Source organism: Aulonocara sp. 'chitande type north' Nkhata Bay, linkage group LG4 (genome assembly GCF_057382095.1).
Source record: "Aulonocara sp. 'chitande type north' Nkhata Bay isolate Kocher_YH1m ecotype deep benthic linkage group LG4, A_spYH_male_GT1.1, whole genome shotgun sequence".
Taxonomy (NCBI): domain Eukaryota; kingdom Metazoa; phylum Chordata; class Actinopteri; order Cichliformes; family Cichlidae; genus Aulonocara; species Aulonocara sp. 'chitande type north' Nkhata Bay.
Genome location: NC_141347.1, coordinates 32,465,914 through 32,492,721, shown reverse-complemented (window position 1 = coordinate 32,492,721; position 26,808 = coordinate 32,465,914). Strand labels below are relative to the sequence as shown.

Sequence of the window (26,808 nt, the reverse complement as noted above, 5' to 3'; positions counted from 1 at the left end):
TAATTTTAAGGTCTGATACTTGCTTTTCATAAGAACTTACTACTATTCCTCCTGAAAATTCTGAAAGGTGCAGCCTTCCAATTTTAAATTGGGCTAATCTGCTCTTCCACTCAGCTTTCTGTGCAGCTGATAAATTTAGATCACTCCCTAGAAGTCACGTTATGACCACTTATGCTGGGCACATGCTTTAAATTTGTCACAGAAATTAAACATGAACTTTTCTTTTGCACTGACCCAAATTTTGAGCGGCGGATCACCACTGGCAACGGAAGCTGGGTTTCCAGGAACTGAGCTTTTTCATCAGTTTTCATGTGAAGAGTGGACAGTTTCCTTTTCACATGTCGGGTTAAGAGGAAGCCCAGGAGGATACTAAACTGGCTTCATCCTGTTGTGCACTATAAAGTTGTCCCGAGTGTGAGACTATCAACAAGGAGTTCTAGTGTGATGCCCTGAGTTCTTTGGCCACACGCGTCATACTTCCTCATCACCTGCTCCCCTTGGCTTTGCAGGATTGCTGTTTTGACACATTAGAGGACATCCAGCTGCCACTGCAAGTGACACAACAGCAAGGGGACATAAGCGGCCTTCCTTTGAGAGACCTGAAAACATCAGCCTAATTGAAAACGGTGCAGAAGTGCAAAAAAAGTTGACCTTGAATGTGAGGTTGGCCAAATTTACATCAAGATTTTTTGCTTTTATACACGTATTCTTACAACTTGTTGATCGGGCTGAGGTGTACAATATTTAGGAAAACCCGTCCTCCTAAATGACAATATATTATATATTCATTGAAAAGCTTAGCTTTAGTGTGTTCTGTTATTTTGAAGTGTTTGCAATGTTTCATTTGGCATTGCAGTTATTATCCCAGCGCTCGGGTAAGTTACTTGGAAAACAAAAGGAAGTAACTTTGCAGTGTGTCTTTAATCTAAAAAAGACAAATAACAGGAATCTGTGCTTGAAGAAGCCTTTCACAGAATTATAAATGCTTAATAGGTCATTACATTCACCCCGTGGCTGAAACTGAGAGATCATCTCGGCGCACATTTAGACGTCGTCTCTGCGCCTGTATGCGATTGACAGTTACCATCCACTTCAATTGCCACTAAGCTGATTTTCCTTTACGTGCGTCCAGGGTGCGGTTTGTCCACTGCGAGTCAAAATAACTGAGAGAACAAGTCCTTCATTGTTGGCACTTTCAGATAAACACATCAGGAGCGTTACGACACCGTGTGACCACGCTGCTTTGAGAAATAGTCGACACACGTCTGAGGTGAGCGGATAAACAAACACAGAAACGGGAGCAATCAAAGCATTCGTGACCAAAAACAAAACTGTAAGAGCTATATTTAAATGTACATGAAACTTTGGCGTTTTTTGTTTTGTTCTGTGCTGCTTCATTGTGTATATTCTAATATTTTCTCATGACACGCTTGACACGTTTTCATTCACATCAAAATGCTGCAACAGGAAATATGAGATGAAAACGACGCTTTCTCCTACGTCTGCCATAAATCGTCATCCTTCACGGTGTGTGAGACAGTTATTGTACGACTTTTTGATATTTTTAAACATACACAACAACGACAAAACACTGAACCTAAACCACTCACAGTTGTTACATTTACTAAGTGCATGGTCCTGAATGTACCTATAAATATTTGCAATATGAAAATAATTTCATTTCCAAATAGCTGATTATAGTTTTCTATGTTCAAATCTAAATGTGCAATTCTTACACAAAGTGACTGCAGATAATTCTTGAAACGTGAAACCTCTTAATTCTTTCTTGTCATTTCACTTCTCTTCAAGGACGCCTCCATGTAGGAGCGGTTGGTGTAGCTTTGAGATCCAGTGACTGCTTGGCATGTCCTGTAGATGTCAGTGCACCATCCTGCTCTTTATTGCACAGGACTTTGGGAGTGATGGGATGCTGGAGCACAAAACTACAGCAGCCTTGAGGGCATTGTTCGGTCTGTGCTTGAGAAACTCGAGACACTGTGTACCCTCTGTGATGTGAAAGGCAAGGCATCCCACGCTCCACAGCAGCATCTGAACAGGAGAGGAGGTTTAAATGGGAAGGAAGTACCGATGTGGGGAAAATATGGCTGTACTGTCCAAAGTACCAGGCTGTAGGGTGTGAGGGTCAGTGATAGCTCTTCTAGCTGCCCGGCAGGACAGGATCAGACACATGCCTCTGGATCTCCTGCATTTCTGTGGAGATCTCCAGGTGCTCCGGGAGAGAGGGGAAGCGCTGGATGCCGCACAGAAGTCCCGAAGGCTCTTGGTCTCCAGAGCAGAAGATCTGAGGAGGAGTGAGGTCGACAGAGGGTAGATGTGGTCGGTCTGCCTCTGGTGACATGGACATGGTGTCATCTGATGCCACAGTTAGATGGATCCCGCTGGACAGGGAATCCTTGGATTTGTGCTTGCAGTCAGAGTCTGGACTCTGGAAAGACAGAGAAGTATTAGTTCATACAAGATTAGATGTATGTAGTGTATAATTTAATTATATTAAATAAACGGCCTGACTGATGTTCTGCGGGACACAAAGGTCAGAATCTTTTTTAGAGTCTAATTTTAAAAAATAGTTTAATATTATGGATGTTTTGGGCTCAAAAAAAGTGCTCTGAATCCAAAAGCAAGGAAGAAAGATCCTGCATTAACTGATCTCTTGCTACAGATAATGCAAGACATAAATGATGATTGGGGCGAAAAGGCAGTCTGTTATCTTGAAACCTGGAGATAACAATCATCGTTCGACTTGTAGATTTATCAGATATCTCTGTTATTCTTTTTCCTTTCAGGATTATGGATGTCTTAAGTTCTTGTTTTCTTTTTCAACTCTGATGAACTGAATTGAATTGCTTAAATAGTTTTTCTGGCAAAAGTGTCAAAAAAAGTAATGACTATAGAGGAGCAATCTTATTGCACATAGCATATGATAAGTAAAGCACCTGGAGTAATGAGGCAGTGCTGTCGATCTGTGGTGGCTGCTTTGGAGGGACGGTGTGGATTGTGGGTGTGCCCGTGCTGTACAGTGTGGTGGGATGAGGTGGGTGAGGGCTGGGGGACACAGCGCTGTAGGCCGGAGGCACCAGAGCCATCTGTCTCTGAAGGAGCTGCAGGATCACATTAATGTCTGCAGTCATACGGGTCTCCAGTCTGGACAAGACAAGAAGATAAAGATATATGGCTTCAAGACTCTTTCACACATTTTTTCTTTGATTTCTATGATTTGATCCTGGTCAGAACACTTCTATAAAGCATTATGAGTGTTAACACACTTTTCTCTATCTGTCGCTATAGAATCATCACGATCATTCACGTGGAAGCAGGCAGGCAGTTAAAAGAAAACATACATGATGGACATTTTCAGTCTCACCCCTGACCCTTTCTTATCTCTGTTTATTTTGTTCTTACTCCTCCTTTTCTCTCACACACATGCAAAATAGCCCCATGTAGTAAGCACTCAGCTGGAAACTGATATGCAAACACAGAAAGGGTGGAGCTGAAATGCAAACACTGCCTTGGGACAACAGTGACAAATGCATCCACCTCCCAGGGGCCTCTGCACCGGGGGTATAGCTCAGTGGTAGAGCATTTGACTGCAGATCAAGAGGTCCCCGGTTCAAATCCGGGTGCCCCCTTTTTGTTTATTTCTTTAATTCTAAAACAACATAAGTCTAGCTTACCGGTTTAATTGTGACTGAAGCAGCTCCAATCGAGACTCTAGCTCACTGGGCCGATCTTCAGCACAGGGTGAAGGGTGAAAACTCGCCCTTACTGAGGATGGCCGCCTCTGGCTGTCTGAAAACTGACTTGCTCTGCGGTCTGGCCAGTAGCTATACAGGCCTGGCATGTTGATAGGGGTTGCTGCTGTGCAAAAGTAAAAGAACAATCATTTCTTGAAAAAATGTTTGTTAAAATATGCGAATGTATTACTCCACAGTTATTTTTTATTTATCTATCAGTGCTGCATTCAAACCAAAAAAAGCAAATTAAAATGGAATAAAAAATTTACATTTGTGGAGTTTTTGTGTTCTCTGTGCCTCCAAAAGTGTTTTAAGTGGATTTTACCTGAGTATGGAGGTCCTCCAAGGTCTACAGGCGGGCCGAGTCCAGCTGAAGGTCCACTGTGAGGCAGAAGGTTGACTACTGCGGATGGATAGTCTCTGGTATCACCCGCATGGGGGTACAACTCCCCTTTGCTGTGTCCTATGGGCTTCATTTCCTCATCACTAGACTGTGAACATATACTAGCACTGCTGCAGAGGTCTTCCCAATGAGATCCTGCCATTGTTCCCCGGTGGTGGTTTGACATCGAACGTGACTGATCTGGGTAAGAGTCTTCACGATCCATCCCGTCTGTTCACACAGAGTCACAGCTCAGATAGGAATAAGACAATAAGTTGATACAGGAGCATTTGGCGTTAGACCGCGTCCCTTACTCACCTGGCCTGTTTCTCCGACGCAGTGAGCTTCTCCGATGCCTCGTCAGACGATAGCCACATTCAGAGTCCCTGCCTGGGGTTGTCTGGTTTATTCTATCTACCTGATACAGATCAGCTTCAGTAATTCAAAATTACAAACCACATCTCCTGCTTAAAAGAAACATACAGCACCTTTTCCATCAGTATATTTAGAAATCTAGGTGAGATCTTTATGATTTTACCACTTAAGATTACCTCTGATACTGGTAACCACTTGTAGCGCTGTGGCACAATGCTTACTGAGTGTGTTGTTCAAATGCCCCAGTTTCAATACTGCCTCTAAACCCTCCTGCACACTTTGCCTATATTTACATGTTTGTCTGGAGGGCCCTCACATTAAGTGCTTTTCCAAACCGTTTAGTTTTAAGTTGAAACGGCACCACACTCAGAAACCAGGAAGGCTCCAGTTAGCCACTGTGATTATTTCAGGACTGACAGAGTAATATATGAAAAGAAATGTCTTTAATGGACATTTTATACATGTTTGATCACAATTTCATTGTACACATGCAATGACAATAAAGGGCAATTCTATTCTATTTATTGTACTGTTATAAATATTAGTTATAAATAACAAGAAATAACAACGTCATGAAGTCATATGGGAGCATTTTGGAAAATGTAATAGATTCATTTACTTTGAAATGATAGACATGGTTCTAGTTTATCTTCTTGACAGCACTAGAGATCAGCAAACTGGAAGTTCCTGTTTCCAAAAGAGAAAGGCAGGTATTTCTGCCCTAACCCTTAAAAGAAATTAAAAGAAAAGCGTGACCCCACACAAAGTTACACTCATCACAGAGAGGAAAGGCATAGGGGACCGATTAAAACCGGGGCAGAAAATGCAGTTTTAGCATGTTTATGATGTCATGATGACAACATCTCAGTTGATTTGCTACGTTTTTACTAACAGAATAGATCTTGAGACATAAATCTATGACTCTAAACTCTAATCACAAGCAGGATGCTGTGTAACAACGCCCCCTGGTGGCACTCACGTCTCTCAAGTTGAAGGTGATCTCCAAATTGTTCCAGAACATGTTGGAAAAATCAGGATACATGTCTAGCACTTCCAGAAGGTCGTCCCTCAGGATCTTGTGAAGATCACAGTATGTCAAAGCCCTGACATCAGCGCTGGATTTCCCTGACCTCTCGTACAGATTGATGGGTTCACCAAAGATGTCATTCTTTCCTACATACATCACAGCAAAAGTAGTGGAAAATTCAATTAGGCAAGCCCATCCTTGTATAAGCAATAACAGGGTAATGTCAGTTCTTTTATTTATTTATTTTCTTGTTTAATGTTTAATGCATTATTAAAAAAGAATGCACCACAGTGACCTGATCCACAGCAGTACAGCCACAAAGATGTGACCTGTGCAGCCTGGATAAGCCAGTGCTGGCTCTATTGATGATCAATCGCTGTGGAATGAAAGTGGAGCTGTGCCCAAACACCTCTGGCCACACAACACACACACACACACACACACACACACACACACACACACACACACACACACACACACACACACAAGTGTGTGCTGATGTGAACTAAGGGCCAATGTCAGTTCTGGCTGTGACTTTGCAGGAAGAGAAAGAACAAGTGAGTGGAAAACAAACAGGACTGCAAAATAAAACAGCTAAAAAACATTTCATAATCAGATAAATATAAACAAATTAAACTGGTTTTGCCCAAAAATAGGTGAATTTTTTTGTTTAACCTTGAAAATTGTATTCTGGTCATAATTATTTTAACTAAATGGAAAATGAAATGATTTTTCTTAAAGTGTTAACAAGTAATAATAAAAAGCTCTTTATTAGCAACTTGCAGCTCACCCAGTATGGCCACCACCACATCGTCCCTGAGGATCTCTATAGAACCCCTGGAAATGAAGTATAGGGCAGTGAGAATATCCCCACTGTGGACTAGGGTGTCACCCGGCGGAGCGTGGGTGGTCTTAAATCGCATGGCCAGAGCCCGCAGGCAGCCTTTGTTAGCACCTCGAAAAGCTTTGCAGTTCTGCAACAAGCTGCGGTTCAAATGAAGGCAGATATCAGCTTGCAGACACTCAGGGAAACCCTTTAAAACCTGCAGGAAGAAACAAATGGGACACAGGAAATCTAACTTTGTCTTCATATTATGTTTCTTTTTTAAGCTTCTGTAACATAAAAAAAGAAGTAACGTGAAAGCACATGAAAAAGGTCTGGAGGGGAGCAGAGTATCAGATTGATGCATGCAGGATGAGAGCTACAATTGATAAGCTATTCCCTCATTGAATTGGCAGGCACTGATTCTGCTCTTGCGCTCTGGTTAGCAGGGATGTCCCAACCAGCAACATGACGCACATCACATCTGAAAAGTGGGTCTCTCTATGAGACACCGGAAACAATGAATGTCTGTAAATGAAGAGGGGGCACCCAGAGTTGAACTGGGGATCTCTTGATCTGCAGTCAAATGCTCTACCACTGAGCTATACCCCCATGAACACAAAGATGCCCCTAAAAGTCTCTGAAAACGTTTGAAATAAAATGTGTTATAAAGGTTTTATTTTAATATTACGAAAACTTTTTTTTCTGGGAGCAAGTGCATCAAACAAAGCCTGGATTTGTACTTATTACTACTTTTAAGAACTACATGACATTAAAAGATCACCACACAAAAACTGGGCCATTGCAGCAGCATAGAATACGGCAAGCAGCCAGTGTAGGTCAAACACTGGACATGCAGAAAAACTGGTTTGAGAACTTGAGGACAGCAAGTGTTTCTATAAATTGTAACACATTATTTGTACTTCAGTTAGCTGCTCTGAATGTGCACATTGACGTTTGCACTTTGAAAGCATGCTCATAAGGGGAAGGCAGCAGTCAAAGTTTTTTCATTTCCTTACAGCATTCATGTCGATGCCGTTTGTGTAGGACCAGGCATGTTGGAAGTACTCCTCCAGCCTTTGTCTCAGACCTCCTGGGATCTGATGGAAACGTATGAACTCCTTGACCCGCAGCATCTGGGTGTGGTAGCGGGCCGTGCCTGAGTAAAGTCTCTGAATGATGGCTGATACGTTTCCGAATATACTGGCATACATCAAAGCTGCATGGAACAGAAGGCAGAAACAATTTACTCCTGGGGTTGTGATAAATTTGATTATATTTCTCCTGTCTATCTCTGTACCATCAAAAAATAGGTTAGCAAAGGCTGTATGTATGCTCAGGATGTACTGGATTTATGTAAACAGTACAAGTTGTTCTCATAAAAACAGGTAAGATCTTGGAGGACTTATTTTACCAGCTAACAAACAGTGACTGACCTAATATTTTGACATGATTCTCCTTGAACTTGCTGATTTGTTTGACATTATCTTTGTAATTTTCCTCATATTAAAATGAGGAAATATCACCTAAGTGACTGAATATATGCAAGAAGAATTGAATTACTCCAGAGTTTCTAAGATGAGCTTCAGAGTTAGAGCAAAATATTCTGGATTCTACTTCAATGATTCGAAGTCTGAAGTGTTGCATGTTTCTGATCCTTTTCCTTTCTACTCACAGCCGATTAGCATGACACAGATGGAGAAGATCTTCTCTGGGTTGGTGTTGGGTGAGACGTTGCCAAAGCCCACACTAGTCAGGCTGCTGAAGGTGAAGTACAAGGCTGTAACATACTTGTCTTTGATTGAAGGGCCAGAGGCTGGGTCACTGTCATTATAGTATTTCCCAATCTGGTCGGCCAAATTGTCCAGCCAACCAATCTTCATGCCACCGATGCGGGCAGAGCCATGACGCTCCACATTACCGATGGCGTACCAGATACAGGCCAGCCAGTGAGCAATGAGGGCAAAGGTGCACATAAGGAGGAAAAGAACAGCAGCTCCATATTCTGAGTAACGATCCAACTTCCTGGCCACTCGCACCAGCCTCAGAAGTCTGGCCGTCTTCAGTAGTCCAATAAGAGTGGTTGTTTGAGGCTGTTGAAGACAGAGAAGATTTAATGTTAGTGCTATTAGCAGACTGGACATTTACCATGTGTAACTCAGCGGGTTTTCCATCTTCTTAAAACGCATATAAACACTTCTAATTTGTCCATAATGCTTCCAGCTATCCTGCAATAATTACTCCATCATAGTATTATAAAAATATCAATTTTACATAAACTGGTAAAAGGAAAAGGACATCACAGATAAAAGTTTCTCCAAACCAAATATAGCTACATTTGTAGCACAAAAAGCACAGGCGCGTTAGTTGGTTCACTTAGTAAGAGTTAAAAGGCCAAGAGCTGCCACTCATAACAGCAGTGCCATGGCGCTGGGGGGGTTGTTCATGCATTTTGAGTTTAGTATACTTGTTTATTTAGTTGAGTTTTGATTGGTATTTGTTTTTTGATAATGCCAGGGTTTGGAGGCTACTTCTGATGGCAGTTTCTGTTAAGGCTGAGAGTTTGCTATTTAAACATAAGTCTTGTATTTTGGTTTATTTTCCTAGCTTTCCTTCATATTTCTCTGTGCCAGGCTGCTGTGTGTGTCAGTGTTGTGCCTCTTATTTTTTACATGCTTTGTTTTGCTTCTTGTATATCATTATCTTGGATATGCCTCACTTTCCTGCTGTTTCCATTTCCCCTGATTGCCCTCTGTGATTGCTGCTCCCTTACAGCGTTTGTCAGCGTGTCTACTTATCCACCCTAGTCTGTTCCCGAGTTACCTGTTTTATGTCCTAGTTGGTTGTATTTTGGGACTTTCTGTATTTGACTTTAATAAAAAAGTTGTGTTTTGAGTAATTTTCCAGTTTTACTGCAAAACTGTAAAAATCTGTTACACATAAAGGCTATAAAAGGAGACTTTTCATTTAATCTTTTGTCTGAAACACAAAGTGATATTCCGATAGCTTTCTCACCTCCTCAGACCCAGAGCGAAATATGAGCAGGTCAAAGGGGATGGCAGCAACTATATCGATCAGGAACCAGCCCTTGAAGTAGTGCTGCGCGATGCGTCCCGGGTGGCTGACCACCTCGTCGTTATGGTTCACATAGGTGGTTCTGAAGTTGATGAGGATGTCCACGATGAACATGACGTCCACCACAAGGTCCACCACATTGAGTGGGTTGCAGGTGTAGCCGCAGATTCTTCTCTGTGTTTCTTCTTCCGCTTCATTGAGAAGGAAGGCAGCAGAATATGGCGTGAAGATGGCCGTGTAGATGACCAGCAGCAGGATGACCCAGTCCCATACTGCTTTGAAGGGGCTGTAGTGAAGGATGGTCCATTTGTGGATGCGCGGGGCCTGGAGCTTGTACTCTGGCAGCACGTCAGCTCCGAGGGATAACACCTGATAAGAGGCCAATGGGATACAGAGGAGGTTATTAATAATGGAGGAAAGATCAAGGCCCATAGCCAGAAAGTATAATATAAATACTATATAGAGTACTTTATGAAGCATACAATTAAAACAGGAAAAAGGGGGAGGCGTGTACATTAGCTAATGTCTGAGATGAGAGTAAAGGAAGTAAGTGCACAGTTCTCACAAAGCAAACAACTATCCTTATTCAAAAACAATAACTTAATTCTGACATAAAAATGTGAAATGTTTTTGGTCTGTAAGTCAGCATCTTAAGTTATCATTTAAACAGCTTTCACTGCGGTTTAATTATTAGAATTTAACAATTTTCAGGTTTTATCCATAAAGCAATATTTAATAAGAAATTTCAATTTTCTTAGTTAAAATGAAAATGATGTTCTTTACAAAACAGCCAAAACTAATTTCAGTCATTTTTTAAAAATTCCAACATACTGATAGTGCCTTAAAAGAATTAAAGAGAGAGTTAAAAGAGTGTATGTTAAAACAGTCTGGTAGCTGTTGCTGACCAAGTAAGACGAAGGTTGGGGAAACTGAAAAACAAGCAGAATTTATTGCAGGAAACATGGTGCACGAGAGCCCAAGAGCCCAAGAATAACTGTAGTTTTCATAATTACTGTTAGTGCCATCTCAAGTATTTACAATACAAGCTGCAAAAATCCATAAGGTGTAGCAGTACTGTGATAAATAGATAGACACTGGGATACTTTTACATTAACCACACCCCACTGCACCCTTAAAGTAAAGCCCAGCATGTCCTTTGATAGTGCCATGCCACCTCAGATGATGAACTTCATCATGAACACGGCTTTAATTTATAATAAATGGTGCATTGCTCAAAATATTCTAAACCTAATATTCTAAAACAGCAAGAGGTTAAAAAACAACTCTGGACTCTTCTTTCAGGGTGGCAGAAAAGAGCAAAACACAAATCCACTCATATGTCGAGTACCATTTACATGCAGACCAACACAAATCAGAAAATTACCAGTGACTGAATCAGTGATGAGTAAGATCCACTGACCGGTACAACAATAAGAGCTTCCATGTCCAGGTTCTCATCCTGGCGTCCACAGCAGCAGAGGAGGCTTCTCCAAACTCTCTGCAGCCCCACCTGCCTTCTTCCCCATCTCCCTTCCTTCATCACTTTCTTCCAGATAAATATGTTTGCTGATGACTGCCATGAACACACATCCCAGCTCCTGCCTTCTTCTATCCTCTCTTCAAATGCACTTAACCGAGCCAAATCACTGTCCTTTTTAGAGAGTCCACTGCAGCCTCACCTGCCTCCGCTGCACCACGTGATTGCCACGTGACCCTTTCTGCCAGCAATCTGATCAATTTCAGACTGGAATAAGTGCTGGCATCGACTGGGCTTCATGCAGAGGAGTGATTTTAGGTAATTTCTGTTAATGGAAAGGTCAGCTCTATTTGGCCAAACTGGCTTTGCAGAAATCAAAGTGCTTTATTCTTTTAATGCACTATAACTGACATTCACATCTACATGAACCACAGAGCGCTAAACTGCTGTACATGCTGTTGGGTTTCCATGTCCTTCTTGTCCTTACAAACCCTTTGGCGGTTAGACCGTCATTTACATTTCAGTTTGCATAATTATGTTGATAGTCATCATGACAAAAGAAGCTGAACTTGTATGGCAAGCACACAGATCAGTGAGAAATTAAAAGGGAAAAGCTTTTGGTGTGCTATAGCTCAAGTCCTGAAGCCCACTGCAGGGAATGAACCATATTCACCAAAACAGCTTCTTATCTGGTGTTTTGATGAAGAGAATGTGGTGTAACCCTGTGGCCAAAGATCTCCCATATGTATCCAGCTGATAGATGGATACATATGGGACTGTGAAGGCCATGACATATGATGTGCATCTTATTTATATTTAACTATTAAGTGATCCCTCCCCTCCTACTGATGGAGATGACACTGTAAAGCTTGAAAAGATCTCTCTCTTTTCTCTTAATTCGAGCTAGAAATGTTTCACCACAGGATAAATCTGATGACTCAGAAGAACATTGCATTGATTGATACATGAGCTATCCATCCAAGGGGAGAAGTGCACCCAGAAAAATGTCCCAACAACAAAACAGGGCCCTTGGATCTCCACAAGTCGAGAGTTTTTCCTTTAATTTGTCACATATTGGTACAAGAAACCAGTAAACCCATCTTCCCTTGCAAAATATAATATATATTTAGACTTTTTTGTTCGTTGAGGGAAAAAAAGTCTCCTCAAAAATGCATTTCCCTTCCACTTTCCCAGCTTGAATGAAAGCAGTGTCCATAAATAGTCAAAGTAAACTTTTTCTCAAGACAGAGTACTATATATAAAAAAAGATGGTCATTGGGAATAACCAAGGTTTCGATAATATTTCCAGTAAAGGGATGTTGGCTGCTTCACTTGCTTCATAATTTGGGTTTACGACCAACAAGACAGCGTTCAGTTTGGAAAACAGACGTAAATGGAAGAAAGTGCACAGAATTTATTGAATTCTCCATCTAGGACAACAAACTGTGACAACCTTTTGTGTGTAAGCAACTAACCACAGGAGCTGAACAGATGTGAAGAGACAACACAGTAATGAGAATGTAAACACATGAGCAAAGGTTCACTCATCCAAGAAATGTTACGTTATTGATGTCCACCACAGCTGTTTAATGATAATGATGACCAGACAACGACAGGCACCTCTAATTTGCACGCTACAACTCTCTGTTGCTACTCCGACTTTAAAGTCATCATGGGAAGAGATCAAGCTGATACATTTCAAGCTGTACTAGATTTAAAAGTCAGCAGAGCTGTAATCAGAGAACACGATTTAAAAAATATATATCATATAATAGTAATAATCCAGCATATATATATATATAAATATATGAAGAGAGAGAAAAAGTGAGAGACATGCATATAGATATAAATATATATATGAAAGTGCTTCTTCTAAGGTATTCAGAGCAGAAATATAAAATATTCATAATAATATGACAACTGTGGATAAAGCAACAATGCAAAGCACAAAACATTTTAAATATTTTAGTTCAAAGTTTAAATAGTATCTATAAAAAATAAGTAAAGATAAAATTAAGCCTTTAGGATGTGAATATCACATTAATAGAATGCAGACATGAAAGTAGCATTTATTTTCAGCTTAAAAACCCCTCAGTAAATTTGAAAGTGCTCTAACTCTGCACAGTTCTCGTGTAATCTCTGTGAAGTTACGTCACTTTGACATGTCATCAGCTTAACTTGAGTCAAGTGATCATTTCTAACTCGTGGAGAAATATTCAGTGAGCTGGAAGTTTGAGGTGGAAGACGACTAAAGATGGGGTGAGGAAGAACAGGGAAAGGAACACTGGCAGCTAACAAACAGGAATGTGGAGCTGAAAAAGAAATGGAGTTTTGAGGGTAACTGCAGAGAGCATGAAAGACCCAGTAAGGCTGTACTCACAGGCTGAAGTTTCTGCTTGACGCTCATGCTGAAACACACACCACAGGGTAAAAAGCAGGACAAGACTACGACTAAGAGAAAGAGAGAGGGAGACGGGAACTCTGTCCGTCAGTCTGTGTCTCCCTCCCTTCTGCTCCTCTCGCTCTTCCTCCCTGATTGTAGCCCTGCCCTCATCATGGGATCCTCTTTCAAGCACATAAAAAGTGATGGATGATGGTACCTGCCTCCTGTGTGATGCTCAACAAGTAGTAATTATTGGAGAAAAAAAATCAAAGGTGGTTGTGTTTGGCCTGACAATAAAAAGCTAAACAGCTAAATAAATTTTAAGCTCTTGACTGAAGTAAAATTTCCCTTTAGCTCTATACACTCTTTATAGGAGGTGAGATTTATTGTCAGTTGCTGGGGAAATAATTATAAAAGCATTTGCGTGAATTGTTTGTGAATGCAAATACATTGTGCGTGTTTGCTGTTTTGGTTTTGTTTAGTATTTTTGCATATGCAAATTATTATCTGAATTAATGTAGTGTATGTGAGGTCTTGTCATTTTGTGAATAACCTTCCAATCACTTTTATTATATTTTCAAAAAATAAAGGTTTACGGTAACATTGCCCAGTCTTTTCTCCCCTCTGAATTAATGTAATTCTTTTAAAAAAATATTTTTTGCAAAGTCTTGTAAATGAACTAATAAATTCCATTAAAAAACTCAAATAACCTCATATTCAACCCTGATATTTGGAAAATATATTTACACATTTTTAACTGCCTAGTCTCTAAGACGCCTTGTGAGGATGTTGTTTTTTAGAAGCATGCGTTATTTGGGTGTGACTGCTTCAGAGTTCAATCAGATCTCAAACGAGCATGTTATCAACCTGTACACACACATTCATGGAGACAAATACTAAAAAAAATAGCTGTGCAAACCTGCAAAAAACAGAGCCACACTCAGTTAAAGCTGCAACTATCTCCAAGTTGCCCTGTTGCAAGATCAGTCAACGCCAGGGGGCGCCACATACACACCGACACACAGTACTAGTTACAGTGTGCTGAGGCTCTTGTACAGTTATCTGTCTTTAACAAGCCACAGTCTATAATCAATCGCAGTGTGCTTTGTGTTATGCAGACAAATCAATATGAACAAAGATCAATGACAACCATCATGCCTCTTTTTTTAACTTGCCAATCGAAATTCAATTATAAGGGCAGCATAAAGAAAACATTCTATGCATAATGAAACTGGGGCCACAGAGAAAGGCAACATGTGCTTTACTATTTATTACAGTACCTGTAGAAAACTCACAGTCAGTAAAAGACCACTGCTACAGTTCACATGGCAGCAGCCGTGATTACTGTGACGTTAGCCTGACCTTCTTGTCTCTGAACTCAACATTATGATACTCAAGCAAGTTGGTTTAACCGGACAAAAACTCACAGCGGTAACAACACGCAGTTGTGATTTAGTGTCTGACAGAGGCACAGAGACCAAGCCCACTGCCCTCCACTTCCATTAGTTCCAGGGGCCAAGGTCACTGGCAACGTCAAGCCACGAGTGCCGCTCAATAGTCTCGCTCCCTTTCATAAATCCAGCTAACCAGCAGGACTCCTCTCCACACTCACAGGCAGCTGTGAGCCCTACATACATCCAGGCATTCTTCATGTACTGACATTACATAAAGAAAACACAGCAATATGACTACACAGAAATTTGGAAATAACTTCCATTTGCATGTGCAATTAATGAAACCTTTTTTTTTTTTTCATTTTTGAATGTTGAAGAAAAAGTTTATATTTCTATAAGACACAGACATATTTTCTTTATTTGGATGCTTGACCTTTGTGTTTATAGAATTTAACCCTAAAAGGATTGAACAGTCATGTAGTTAGGAGAGATTTTACTGTTATGGTTCATATGTATTTAAGTTGTGTACATGAGTGGTGACCAGGAAGGGAAACACCTGAAACCTCAGGTGCACAAACTCTGACAATTTTCAACAAAGTAGGTTAAAATGTTTTGTGCATTGTTATATATTTGAAAAAGAAATATGTTTTCACATTCATAGAATATCAAAAAACAAAACAGGAATAGATTTAATTAATTGTAAATAAAGCAGCAGCAATGGATGGATGGATGGAAATGCTTTGAGTTTATTTAATGTTGTATAATCTTCATCAAAGCACTTTATCAATCTAAAAACAACTAAACATCTAAGACGGTGTGTGGTCTGCCAGCAAGTGGCATACCAAAGAGATTTCCAACAAAAACAAAACAAGACTAAAACAAACCTCCCTGACAAGCAGACAAACTCTGTCTGTGTGGTTAAACAGAGGAACGCTTACTTTCTAACCAATCTTGCTCATGACGTCAGCTAAGCCAAGATAACAGATGAAGTGTTCAGCCAGGCTTTTCGAGAGGTCTTCTGTTTGTGCAGTCACTTTTTCCAGGACCACAGAAGCTACGTTGCTTGCATATAGAGTCAGAGCTGGCTGTCAATACCACAATCACTCCCAGTGCAAAGAAGCAATATCTCACCACCACCACAGCAGCAACATTCAGTCACAATGCAGTCACATGAGGTCACAGCACTGTGCAAATGCACAACTAACATCTCCTAAAAGGTGGTATCCGTACTGAAATGTTTATTAAACTTTCTAAGTAATTTAATAAACTTCACAAAGATTAACCGAGTCATCGTCGCTTAAATGCCCAGAGGCAGATTCAATTGGGGTGAACTGCAACCAAATGTAATCAAATCACTTACTGTGAGTTACTGTGTTTTATAGCCTGGATTATATAGATTTGTGGAGGAACTAATAGATGAATCATTAACCCAGATTAAAAAAAATCATACTGTATATTAAATCAGCTGACGCTCTAAATTTTAAAGACTAATGAATCAGATAATTAAAATCTTGTAAAATGTTACAAGTCATGAACCATGTAGATAGCTTACAAAACACCTCATAGTGAACCCATAGCTCCTATATCTGATATCCTGCTAAAATAACAAACCAGCCACTCCAAAAAAAAAAAAAAAAGATAAATGGGACACAAACAAAAACCCTTCTTTGGTCAGTTTGGCTGAAAAGAGGCTCAACTGACCATCCTGAAAGCCTCTCAGATAAACCGGTTAATGTGATGCACTTAGGGAGCCCAGCATTGCCTTATTTTCTGCTTTATACCTGAGCAAACAGGCCTTTGCATTGTTACAGTCATAAAGAAAAGCTTTATCATTTTTTCTTATGTTCAATGTAACATTCGTAGATCCATTTATACTTACTAATGGCAGCAACCTGCTGTGCAGCGTGTCTAGTGCGGCATGAGACCTTCATCAAATCTATTAAAAATATTTAATAATTATAGTAATTTTAATAATTTAATTATTACTACTAGAAAACATGACATACTGCTGTACAAATAATAATGCATTTAAAAAATATTTTGGCATCTATAAACTGCTTTTCTTAATCATTGTTCATGTTACTTACTAACATATGACGTCACCACAGTGAATTTTAAAACTATCAAATGTAATTCAAGTGCAAAGCTATAAAGCATCAAGTGAGGTTTTTGAATCAGCTTCAAATATTATGTCTGCTGCATTTGTTTACATGGGCTCAGGCCTGACCTCACCATGAAACTGCCTGTGAGCCAGCAGTTCATTTAATTTTAAGCTTCTGAAATTGGGGGACTGTGTATAAAAATGACTGCTAATAATAAATAATTTATCCTGTACTTTTGTAAAAAACCCTTGAATCAAAGCTGAAACTGTGCACTTCAATCACATGTACTCATCGTTTGATTTTAAATCACTTGTCGTGTATAGCGGCAAAACTGCAAAAAAAGAAATTATCGACCTAACTGTATTTTACTGGAAATAACGGTTTCCCTTCTTGGTTATTTTAAGGTATTTTCCATTGTGGTCCTTCTTTCACTCTTGTGAGGCAGTTTGCCAAAATATACACAGAGACACCGTGGTGTGATGACAGGTGGCTGATGAATGTGTTTTGCTGCCGGTGCCATAGATGCCACACCTCAGGTGAGATTATTCGTTCACGCTTTCACCCTGTGAGTTCGGATGTCTCGCGTCTTCAGTCACCCTGAAGCATGTACCATTTATAGACACCTTTGACTGAACTATCTGACAGAAATATGATGTTAATGATCATATTTCTTTTTTTCCAGTTAGAAACATTATAAATTTCTCTTTCAGGAAGAGCCAAAAACAGCTAACAGGTGAGAAGCAAGTAATTTCTGGCAATTTTGCCTCTTAAAGATCAGACAGCAATTTGGTTGATGTAGCCAATTACTGAATAAGAAAATATATATGCAGCCAGCAATGTGAAATGGAAAATTTAAGACCCTGGTGATGACATAAAATGAGTGAAGATGAGTAAAGTGCAAAGAAAACAGGCATTTATTCTCCCTTTTTTCTCTTGAGATGGTAAAGAGCAGCTTACCTGTGTGACCTGAGTGACCTTCTCTGTGACGTTCTGCGTTCGGTCTTTAATCTTGCTGGGTGCAATGATTTCAATCTCAGTTGGGGAAGGCGGTCTCATTCGGTCAGAGACGAACGTGAGGGTAACCTGTGGGATGCGGCCTATGGTTCGATGTCTCATAAGGTCTGAGTCTGAAGTGGAGTTCAGAGTATTGGGCTTGAGATCTACAACACAAAACAACAGCATCAGCAGTCAAGTAAAAAAAAAAATCTGTGGAAGAGTAGATTGAATAGAAAACGGGAAGAGTATGATTGGAACCTGTACAAAAGAAAACGTTTCCTCATGAAGTATTTCCCCTGAGAGCGGAGGTTAATAGATGTGCAGTGATGAGCAATTTTAACACAAACCCAATCACTGACAGAAGAATTGATTATTGTGTCTCTACTGGAATTTTTATTAGGCAGCTGCACAGAGGGACGCTCTCTGTGTTATAAATATCAGAGCAACAATCTGACATCAACAACCTGACAAGTGCCGAACTGGTGAGAAATCTGTTGAAAGCTGTTACAGCTCAGCTGAAAAAAATCAGTTTTGATTCTGATTAGTTTGCATTTATGTGTTTTAGGACATGCCAAGGACATTTTAAGCTACTAAACATTTAATTCAACTGCATTTAACTTGATAATACTAATGATTTGATGTGTCACCTCACTTTCTAATCTGATATAAACTTCCTTTTCTTTTTTCAGCTACTCCCTTTAGGGGTTGCTACAGCTGATCATCTGCCTCCATGTCCTCTTTAATGGCATCCATGAATCATTTCTGTTGTCTTACTCCTTTCCTCCTGCCTCGTAACTCCATATACAACATCCTTTGTCCAATACACAGCCCTCCTCCTCCTCCTCCCCTAACCATTCTTTGCACATATTCAGATCATCTCAGTCTTGCCTCTTTAATTAGGTTTTCCAAAAACACTCACCCTGAGATGTTCTTCTGCTGTACCCATTTCTAATCCTGTCCTTTCTGCTCACTCCCAATGAAATTCTTAATATCTTCAGCTCTGCCACCTCCAGCTTCACCTTCTGTCTTTTGTTAGTGTCACCATCTTCAAACCACACATCACAGCATTTCTCACTACCATCTTGTGAACCTTGCTAGCATCCTCTGTCACAAATCACCTTTGACTTTTTTCTCCACCTGCTCCACCCTGCCTGCTCTCTCTTCTTCTACTCTCTTGTCCACTGTCTGCTGCTTTGGATTTTTGACCCCAGGTATTTAAACTCATTTGCTCCTTGCATCTTCACTGATACATCTGTCTTCCTCTTATTTACGCACATGTATTCTGTCTTGCTTCTCCCGCCATTAATTTTTCTACAGATCACAATGTCATCTGTGAACATCCTGCCTGACCTCATCTGTCAACATGTTTGCCACCACTGCAAGCTTGTTTCAAGTCTGAGATCCTACTGTATCCTAAAATAACAAATAATAGACACGACTTGTTAGAGATCCCTTTAATACCAGCAAACCTTCCAGCAGATCTCACAGTGAAAATGTTTGTTTGTATGCAAACCAAAGTGGCAATAATAACAAAGGCAAATTTATGTCTCAAAGCAGGTTTTTTTTAACAGAATAAAAGGCTAATGAAGAAAAAAATTTGAACTGCATTCTGTGTCATTTTCTGAGTTAGTCAGAGAAACCAGCTGTGAAAAGTGCTTTGTGTGATTTAATTTATTAGGATGCTGCTTTATATTCCTGTCAGAAGGTTAACCTGAAAAAAAGTTAAACACACATTAAATTCCACTAACATCATAAAAAAATATGCATTGTAAAGACTTCATAGTTTCTTTGAGACACAAATACAGCAACGATAACCTGATGATACTCTTACTAATTCTATATTTTATTCACAGCTTTAGTTTCCCTCTGAGATGCCCCATCAGACACTCACTGCTGTTAGTCCGGGGGTCTCCAGGCCGACTGTTCCATTCTGCCCTCATGCCATCGATGTCATCCAGTGACGAGGCACGTCGGAGGCTCCGAACACTGTCCCTCGAGCAACTTCGAGGTAATGTCCCTCGGGGGAAGGCATGCATGGGGTCCAGTCGATCTGTCAGAAGGGAGCGTCGTTTGGTGGAGGGCTGAGCTGCCGGCGATGGGGGATCCATGTCCTGTTCTATCAGAGCCTCCGTCTCAGACTGCATACAGCTTTCCTTAGATGGGATCCGAAACTCTTTCAGAGGGACTTCCTCGCTGTTTGGCTGTCAAGGAAGGGCAATAAGGCACAAGCTACTTTGAATATTACGTAAATGAAGGCCATGCGTCTCTTTATAGTTCAAACAAATAATTACACACCATATCTGCTGGTTTTTGGCTTGAAATGCTTTTTTTCTCTTCTAAATGTTTTCTTAAAAACGTTGTAATATTTCACACTTCACAAATGCTGTTCTGAAACAGAGAGGAATGTCACCTCCCCGCCAGCACGTAAATGTAAAACAGTCCCAACATGTCAATTTATCTGATTCAGTACAGTTCCAGTGTCAGGTAAGGATACTGGCAGGAAATACTTTCATACAAGGTGCCATTCATCAAAAGAGAGAACTCTAAACACAAGTAAAGGAAAATTCTAAGAAGAGAAAGATAAACAGACCAGTTGCTTTTCCCCCTTATTCTTCCATTTGGTGTCTTTTTGGGCTGAGAAACAAGAACTTCTGCTTCAAAAACATCTCTCTGCTATTTAAGGTGGTTCGTATTTAACTATTTGAACTGCATATAAAACTAAAATTGTATATATAGCACTTGAAAGGCAAATCAAAGACTTTGTTGTTACTATAGTATGTAGAACATTTTGATTAGTGCTCTTCATGCATGATTGAAGAACAGTAGAAGCATTGCAGGCATAATATGTCAGTAAGTTTTAAAATTGTATCATTGCAAATGTCATGCCTAGGAGTCACAGTATGACGTATTATCTTTGTACAGATTTTTTTCCACTGCCAGATGTGTTTATGTATTCCAGCAAAATGCAAAGCATGCATTCATGCAAATGGACTGCACTGCATGCATGTGTTATTCACCTGCAGGTAGTCTACTACCACTCCTTCAAACTGATCTTTTGAGAGTGAAGGTCGTCGCATGGATCGCAGCACCGGCAGCCTCATCTTCAGCCTGCGATTCTGGCCTAAAGAGAAAACTTTATCTTCAGCTCACTTGTTATCGAAGTTCAAAATGTATTCAATTCAACTTTTCTGCTTTAAAATATCCAACTTTTCTGCTAAGGTAAGACAGTAGTACACATTCTGACCAATATGATGAGAAAATCAAGACTAATTACACACATTAATTTCTAATTTATATTTACAGTTGCAGAATTCACAGGAAAAGAGAAAGACAGAAAAATGTTTAGCTTCTATAAATTTGAAACACAAACAAAACATGCAGTATGCAGTGTGAAAGGCTTTACAATAGGCCCATCCTTGGGTGATTCTCTGTCTGAGAGCAGTCTTCTTGTGGGAGGGATCGATGAGCTCCTGGAAGTCAAGGATGAACATGATCACAAGGCCTTCTTCATTTTTTACTGGAACGATTCCCACAAGGCAGGGTCTGCAGGTCCCTATTGACACAAAAGATAAGAAACAGCAGCTATACAGGGGGCACCTGGACTTGAACCAGGGACCTCTTGATCTGCAGTCAAATGCTCTACCACTGAGCTACACCCCCTGTTGGTAACCTAGAAGTTACTTCTAAAATGTGATCAGCTGAAGGCTGGCCTAGTTTAACGAGGTTATGTTTCTAAGGGAGGTCACACAGGAGAAAGCAATATGAGCAAAGGAGAAAGAAAGAAAGGAATCGTTTCAAAAACTGTGGAAGCTAAAAAAAAAAGGCTAAATGAGCAATACTTCTGTCAGGTCTGACTTCACTTCACAATCAGTGAGCTCCAAAAATAGAAACAGGAGAGAGGGCAGAACGGACAAACACACACACACACACACACAGTGCATGCATTCACTTCCATTCATACATTCACCCTGAAAGACCTTGAACAGAGATTTTGTTTGGAGGTTAAGAAAAAAAATCGACCTGTGAGCGCTGTAGTCTTGTTCTGAATCACATTGCAATCACATGTTCAGATTTTTTTCCCCGGTCTGTTCAGCCTGGGAGCACAGTGGGAAGCAGGGGAACAAAACAAATGGATGCTTAGTGGATTTGATCTGGCACACAATCCCATTCCCATGACAACAGCACTCTAAACTCCGCTCCTCATGCCCAAATGGCAAAAGTTATAACAGACATGTACTATGAATGTCCTTGTATAAATGTAGACAGTAAATGTATGGTTTATAGTCAGTAACTGTCATTGTCTAACTCATGCTCACTCATGTGTGTCTACCTCAGTTCCTTTGTGCCAGAAAAAGATGATAAAGAAAAAGAGATGATGGAGGTTAAACACAGACCTCGGCAGAGGACAGTGTTTCACTGGCATCCCAAATAACTTGGAATAAACAGGAAATTAAACTTTAAAAATAAAAGTAAACGATGTGCAGAGAATCATGCATAGGACTGATGAGAATACAGGCAAGTATGAATTAAGGCTACACCAAAAGAAGCAGGTTTGAAGAAGTGATTAAGACGCTGAGTCTGCCTGCCTAAATATAAGCCTAAATATAAAAGCATAATCTGGCCATGGTGACGGATTCGCAAGATCAATGGGAGTCCAGCAAAAGATAGCAGCTAAACTCGGATACCTGCCAAACATAGTGGTCTGAGATGAATAAAGAATCTCCTGAACTACACAAACTTAAAGGGAGACGATCTTTTACTATCTACTTGTTTTGATTGCAAAAATTATTCACATGAAAATCATCTTTGTGCATCAGATCCAGACATTTATCATGATGAATTATCAAAATGAAAGGACTAGTCTTGGAAAGCAGGAAGGATGTTTTAAAACAGATCCAATCGAATGGCTGGTGGACTGAGGTAACATTCTGGATTAAGATCTCTGTAACAAGGTTTCTTGTCAGAAGATAAATGATAAACTAGTTGAACATATGGAGGATTATTTGGACTGTTCTGATAACAATCAAGCTGTCAGCAGGCCAAATCTTGTGACAGCCAGAAGACTCTTTTCATGAGGTTTCGAGCTATAAATGGGCTTACTCCAGTCATTTTTCCTCCAGCTCCGTTGTCTTGTTTTTGTTTTTCGCGTGTCTTACCTTCCTTAGAGTAGTACAGGATCTCCACTTTGCGCTCCTCAGACCCAAGCAGGGCCTGTCCCAGCTGGGCCAGGGAACTCTTCATTGTGCCAGGACCCACCAAGAACTGGCAGGTACAGGGCTGCTGCATGATCTCTGCTCTGGTAAAACCAAACATCTGGCAGAAGCCTTCATTGCAGTAGATGATGCCACAGTTCTTCATCTGGGCATTGGCAATAATAAACTTGCGATCTGAAGGGAGGAACACAGTGTCAGTTGACAATTTATAAAGGCAAGATATCCATGTGGCAGTACAACGACCGCCCATTAAAGCTGGGTTAGAAGCAACACTGATAAAGCCAATTTCTTGCTTATAAATATTAATAAACTTTCTGCTCATTAAAGGAGAAATAATATACTGCATAGAGGTTCATAAATTAAGCTTAGCCATGACTATCTCACCAACTAAATTAGCCTTATACTTCGCAGAGGGTAATGACGCCTGATTCCAGTGATTGCACTTATGCCTGTCACTGAAAGATTGAAAGAGATAGTTTGTTAATGCTGACAATTAAACTGTTTACACTGTTTAAGATTTAATTTGATTTAAAGATGCTGAAGTACAGACTGTTGTGGATACGCATTGACTTCACGGCCCACAAAGTCTGTTCTTCCTCCTCTAGGCATGACAATCAGCTGAAGTGGAACTAATGAAGTCTACTTTTCCATGGTGCTAATGTTATTAGCGTCACAATTCCTCCCAAGGGATTGAAAAGGAGCAGGTGGGCACTTCAGCATAAGGGTATTTGGAGTATAGCACATGGCGCCAGGTAACTTATGGGAATCTACAGGTTTTGGAGCCTGTGTATCTGACATTTTTTAATTACATCATTACATTGGTATCAGCCACTTGCCTATGAATATATTTTATTTGTTTAGCAAGGCTACCTAAACAGTAAAAATATTACATTTCCAGATTTACATTGTTTATCAAAGAGTTTTCATATCTTAAAAGTACAATCACTGTACAGTTGATATTTTTGCCACCAGCTTTGATTTGTATTAAAAATGTTGCCAGTCTGTCTTTTAAGAAGGTCAGTACTTGTGAATGTAACACCTAGCCTACATTTGAAATAGTTTTGTTCATGAAAACACAATATTAAGATCATTTTACATTGAAATTTCATAATAAGATAAACATGTGACAGTGCGACAAAATAATAAAATAAAATAATGCCATTAAAGTTGAGATCAAATCTCTAACTGCATGGTAGCTGCTGGACTTCTCATCAGCTAATGACACTCACTGGGGCGTTGACCACCACCATCAGTGATCTTTCATCATGGGGGAAACACTGTGGCTGTACAGTGTCAGTTACAACAATAATGGTTCTTCCTGGTCAGTCAGAGCTTTGATTCTGAGTCTCTCAGAGTCACCCTGCTTTCAGAAACATCCCTAACAGTAACTCCAAGCTCATATGTCCTTCAGTGCCTAGTACCGATGAAATGAATGATACTGTTCGTGGCAACAGAAACACCCACTGTCCCAAAAATGCTGCATGACAGGGAATTGGGGCAGTTTTGTTTGAAGGCTGCTAATGGAGGAGTTGAACGATCTGAATGAAAAGTACATACATAACCTCTGTCGCCTCTCATTGGCCTTTTTATTACACGCTGGTGAAACTGGGTTAAACAGCTGTTTCCTGCCCACACAGATGAGAGCAGGGGACTCTTCTCTTGGCCCCTCTTTTTGATATAAACGGGTGAGCTCTTAGAGTGGAAAAGCACATTCTGTCCAAAGTCATTATCTGGGGCTCAAAGCAAAAACACTGATCGTCACACCGTTGCTAAGCAGCACCACTGTGGCACGTGCACTCACCTTATCGTGCACGTGTATGTAGACTGCGCGTGCACACACATACACCTTTTTGGGATACAGTAGAGGCATTACATAATACGGGTTTCTTAGGGGATATTGGGAGATTCAAGCATTACTGGTCCTAGAGCTGATCATACTAAAACAGACTGAGAGTTGTCAGCAATCAACTATTTCTCCATCTATGGCCAGTATCTAATCAGGATGGCAGGGTTATTTTCAGTCCTGTGTCAACACGCTGCTAGTGGTGAGGAAATGTACTGATTATGGCACATGAGATATAATGTGGCATGGTGTCTGTCAGTGTTTTTGTTTTTAAACTAAAGTAGCATTAACAAAGATTTACAGGCTCATGTAATAAGTGTTAAGTACAGAAAATGGATGAAGGTAAAACTGCATACAAATAATGGTCAGGTCAAAAGAAGACAGCAACATATGTGTTCTATCAGAGGCCTTTGTGGTTTCAGGGAAAGGGATTTTTTCCTCTCCAATAAGTGAGAGGTGGTCTCTTCTTCCAGCCATTGGAACATGTGAGCTAATGGAACACAATGTAAGTCATAAGGTGAGCTCTCACAAACAAACTCACATGCAGGTGCAACAACCCCGCAAACATAAAAGCAGCAGCTGGGTTCTGTCAGCATTACTGATACAGATAAGATAAGATGTGTTAATTTATTATAATATAAAAAGCCTGTCCTTCTACCATCTGTTCAATAGAATAGAATAGAATAGAATTCAACTTTATTGTCATTGCACATGCACAGGTACAGGGCAACAAAATGCAGTTTGCATCCATCCAGAAGTGCTTTAGTGATATAGATATATTACAATATATATTAGCAATGGTATAGATATGTAAGTATATTACAGAAATGGGTCTATTATGGTATGTTATAATGTACACGGTATGAAGTATGTTGTGAATATTCTATAACTATAAGTATGTACAGGCTGTAGTGAGTACAGGCTATGTACAGGCTATGAACAGGATATAAATATGAAAAACTATACAGAATATGAAATAAATAACTTTACAGAAATCTGAGATATACAGCTATACAGAAATGGGAACTATGCAAGTTGTAAACAGTTGTTCAAGCAATGAGACTGACCGACAAACAAACACAGACGTGTGAAAAATAAAGCAAACAAAACTATACCAACAAGATTTAACTGGATACACTAACAGCTCTGAAATAAATACAAGCTACCACTCCTACTGATGAACTAGCTGTCAGAAACACTTTTCCCATAGACAAAGAGCACACTTATCCCTTTTAAAATAGAGAATGTACGGTAATTAATTCAGCGTAAATTAGAGTTCGCCCGTCTCTGACATCTCTTTCGGATTTATTTAAAGCATTTGCGAGCTAAACCATCGCAGCAAAAACCAGTCCAAATGTTTAAAATGGGAAAACTAAATATGTATTTTGTAAAACGTTTGGAATCTAAATATCACACCCTTTGTTCGGACCTCAACAGCAGCACAGACGCATAACTGAAACTAATTTCATGTGCACTTACTTTGCTCGTCGAATTTCCTGATGATAGTATCCAAGTAAGTGTTCTGGAGCGCAACATGACCGCGTCTCACGGGCATTTTGATGCTGAGAGAAAACACTTCCGACACATGAACCTGAGATAAGTAAAAAAGCAAAGAGATTTGAACTGACGCCAGTGAACAAAAGGGTCCACTTCCACTTGGAGGGCGAGCGTAAGCGGCAGATTTTGGCTTCCCTCGGAGCCTGCCTCTGATGGTGAGGGGTGAAGCGCCAGAGAATGATGGAGAGGAGGGCTGGTTGCCAGGGCAATAGCAGTTGCAGGATGTTGCACGCTGATAACGTGGGGGTAAAAAGTAGACTAGGATACAACAAAAGCTGTATGAAACCGATTCGAAAGTCTTTTCCTTAGTGAGGTTACCTGTTGTGGGACAAGTTGTGAACAAAAGCTGCAGAGCGCAGAATCCGTTCGTTGCTTTATAATCGCTGCATTCTCCCTCAAGTTTTGGACA

The 26,808-nt window shown here is 40.2% G+C and overlaps 1 protein-coding gene and 3 non-coding genes across 5 annotated transcripts; 1 reads left to right on the top strand and 3 right to left on the bottom strand.

Annotated features, from left to right (window-relative positions):
- Positions 1-902: 902 nt before the first annotated feature.
- kcnh6a (potassium voltage-gated channel, subfamily H (eag-related), member 6a) lies at positions 903-26,808 on the bottom strand. Of its 2 annotated transcripts, XM_086289967.1 has the most exons (17): positions 26,718-26,775; positions 26,322-26,433; positions 22,943-23,173; positions 21,190-21,339; positions 20,804-20,907; positions 19,678-19,987; positions 17,748-17,950; positions 9,375-9,803; positions 8,035-8,452; positions 7,379-7,578; positions 6,327-6,579; positions 5,489-5,682; positions 4,453-4,552; positions 4,078-4,365; positions 3,693-3,876; positions 2,955-3,162; positions 903-2,446 (listed from the first exon to the last, which is right to left on the bottom strand). In XM_086289967.1, the coding sequence occupies exons 2-17, from the start codon at positions 26,395-26,397 to the stop codon at positions 2,159-2,161; spliced, it is 3,636 nt and encodes a 1,211-aa protein (XP_086146093.1). In that variant the 5' UTR covers positions 26,398-26,433; positions 26,718-26,775; the 3' UTR covers positions 903-2,158. The 2 variants fall into 2 exon arrangements, with proteins under 2 accessions (XP_086146093.1, XP_086146094.1); XM_086289968.1 differs by having other exon boundaries at positions 3,693-3,873; positions 26,322-26,808.
- Positions 3,576-3,647, top strand: trnac-gca (transfer RNA cysteine (anticodon GCA)). Its single transcript has one exon. It is a non-coding gene; the product is annotated as a tRNA-Cys (tRNA).
- trnac-gca (transfer RNA cysteine (anticodon GCA)) lies at positions 6,900-6,971 on the bottom strand. The gene has a single exon. It is a non-coding gene; the product is annotated as a tRNA-Cys (tRNA).
- Positions 21,375-21,446, bottom strand: trnac-gca (transfer RNA cysteine (anticodon GCA)). Its single transcript has one exon. It is a non-coding gene; the product is annotated as a tRNA-Cys (tRNA).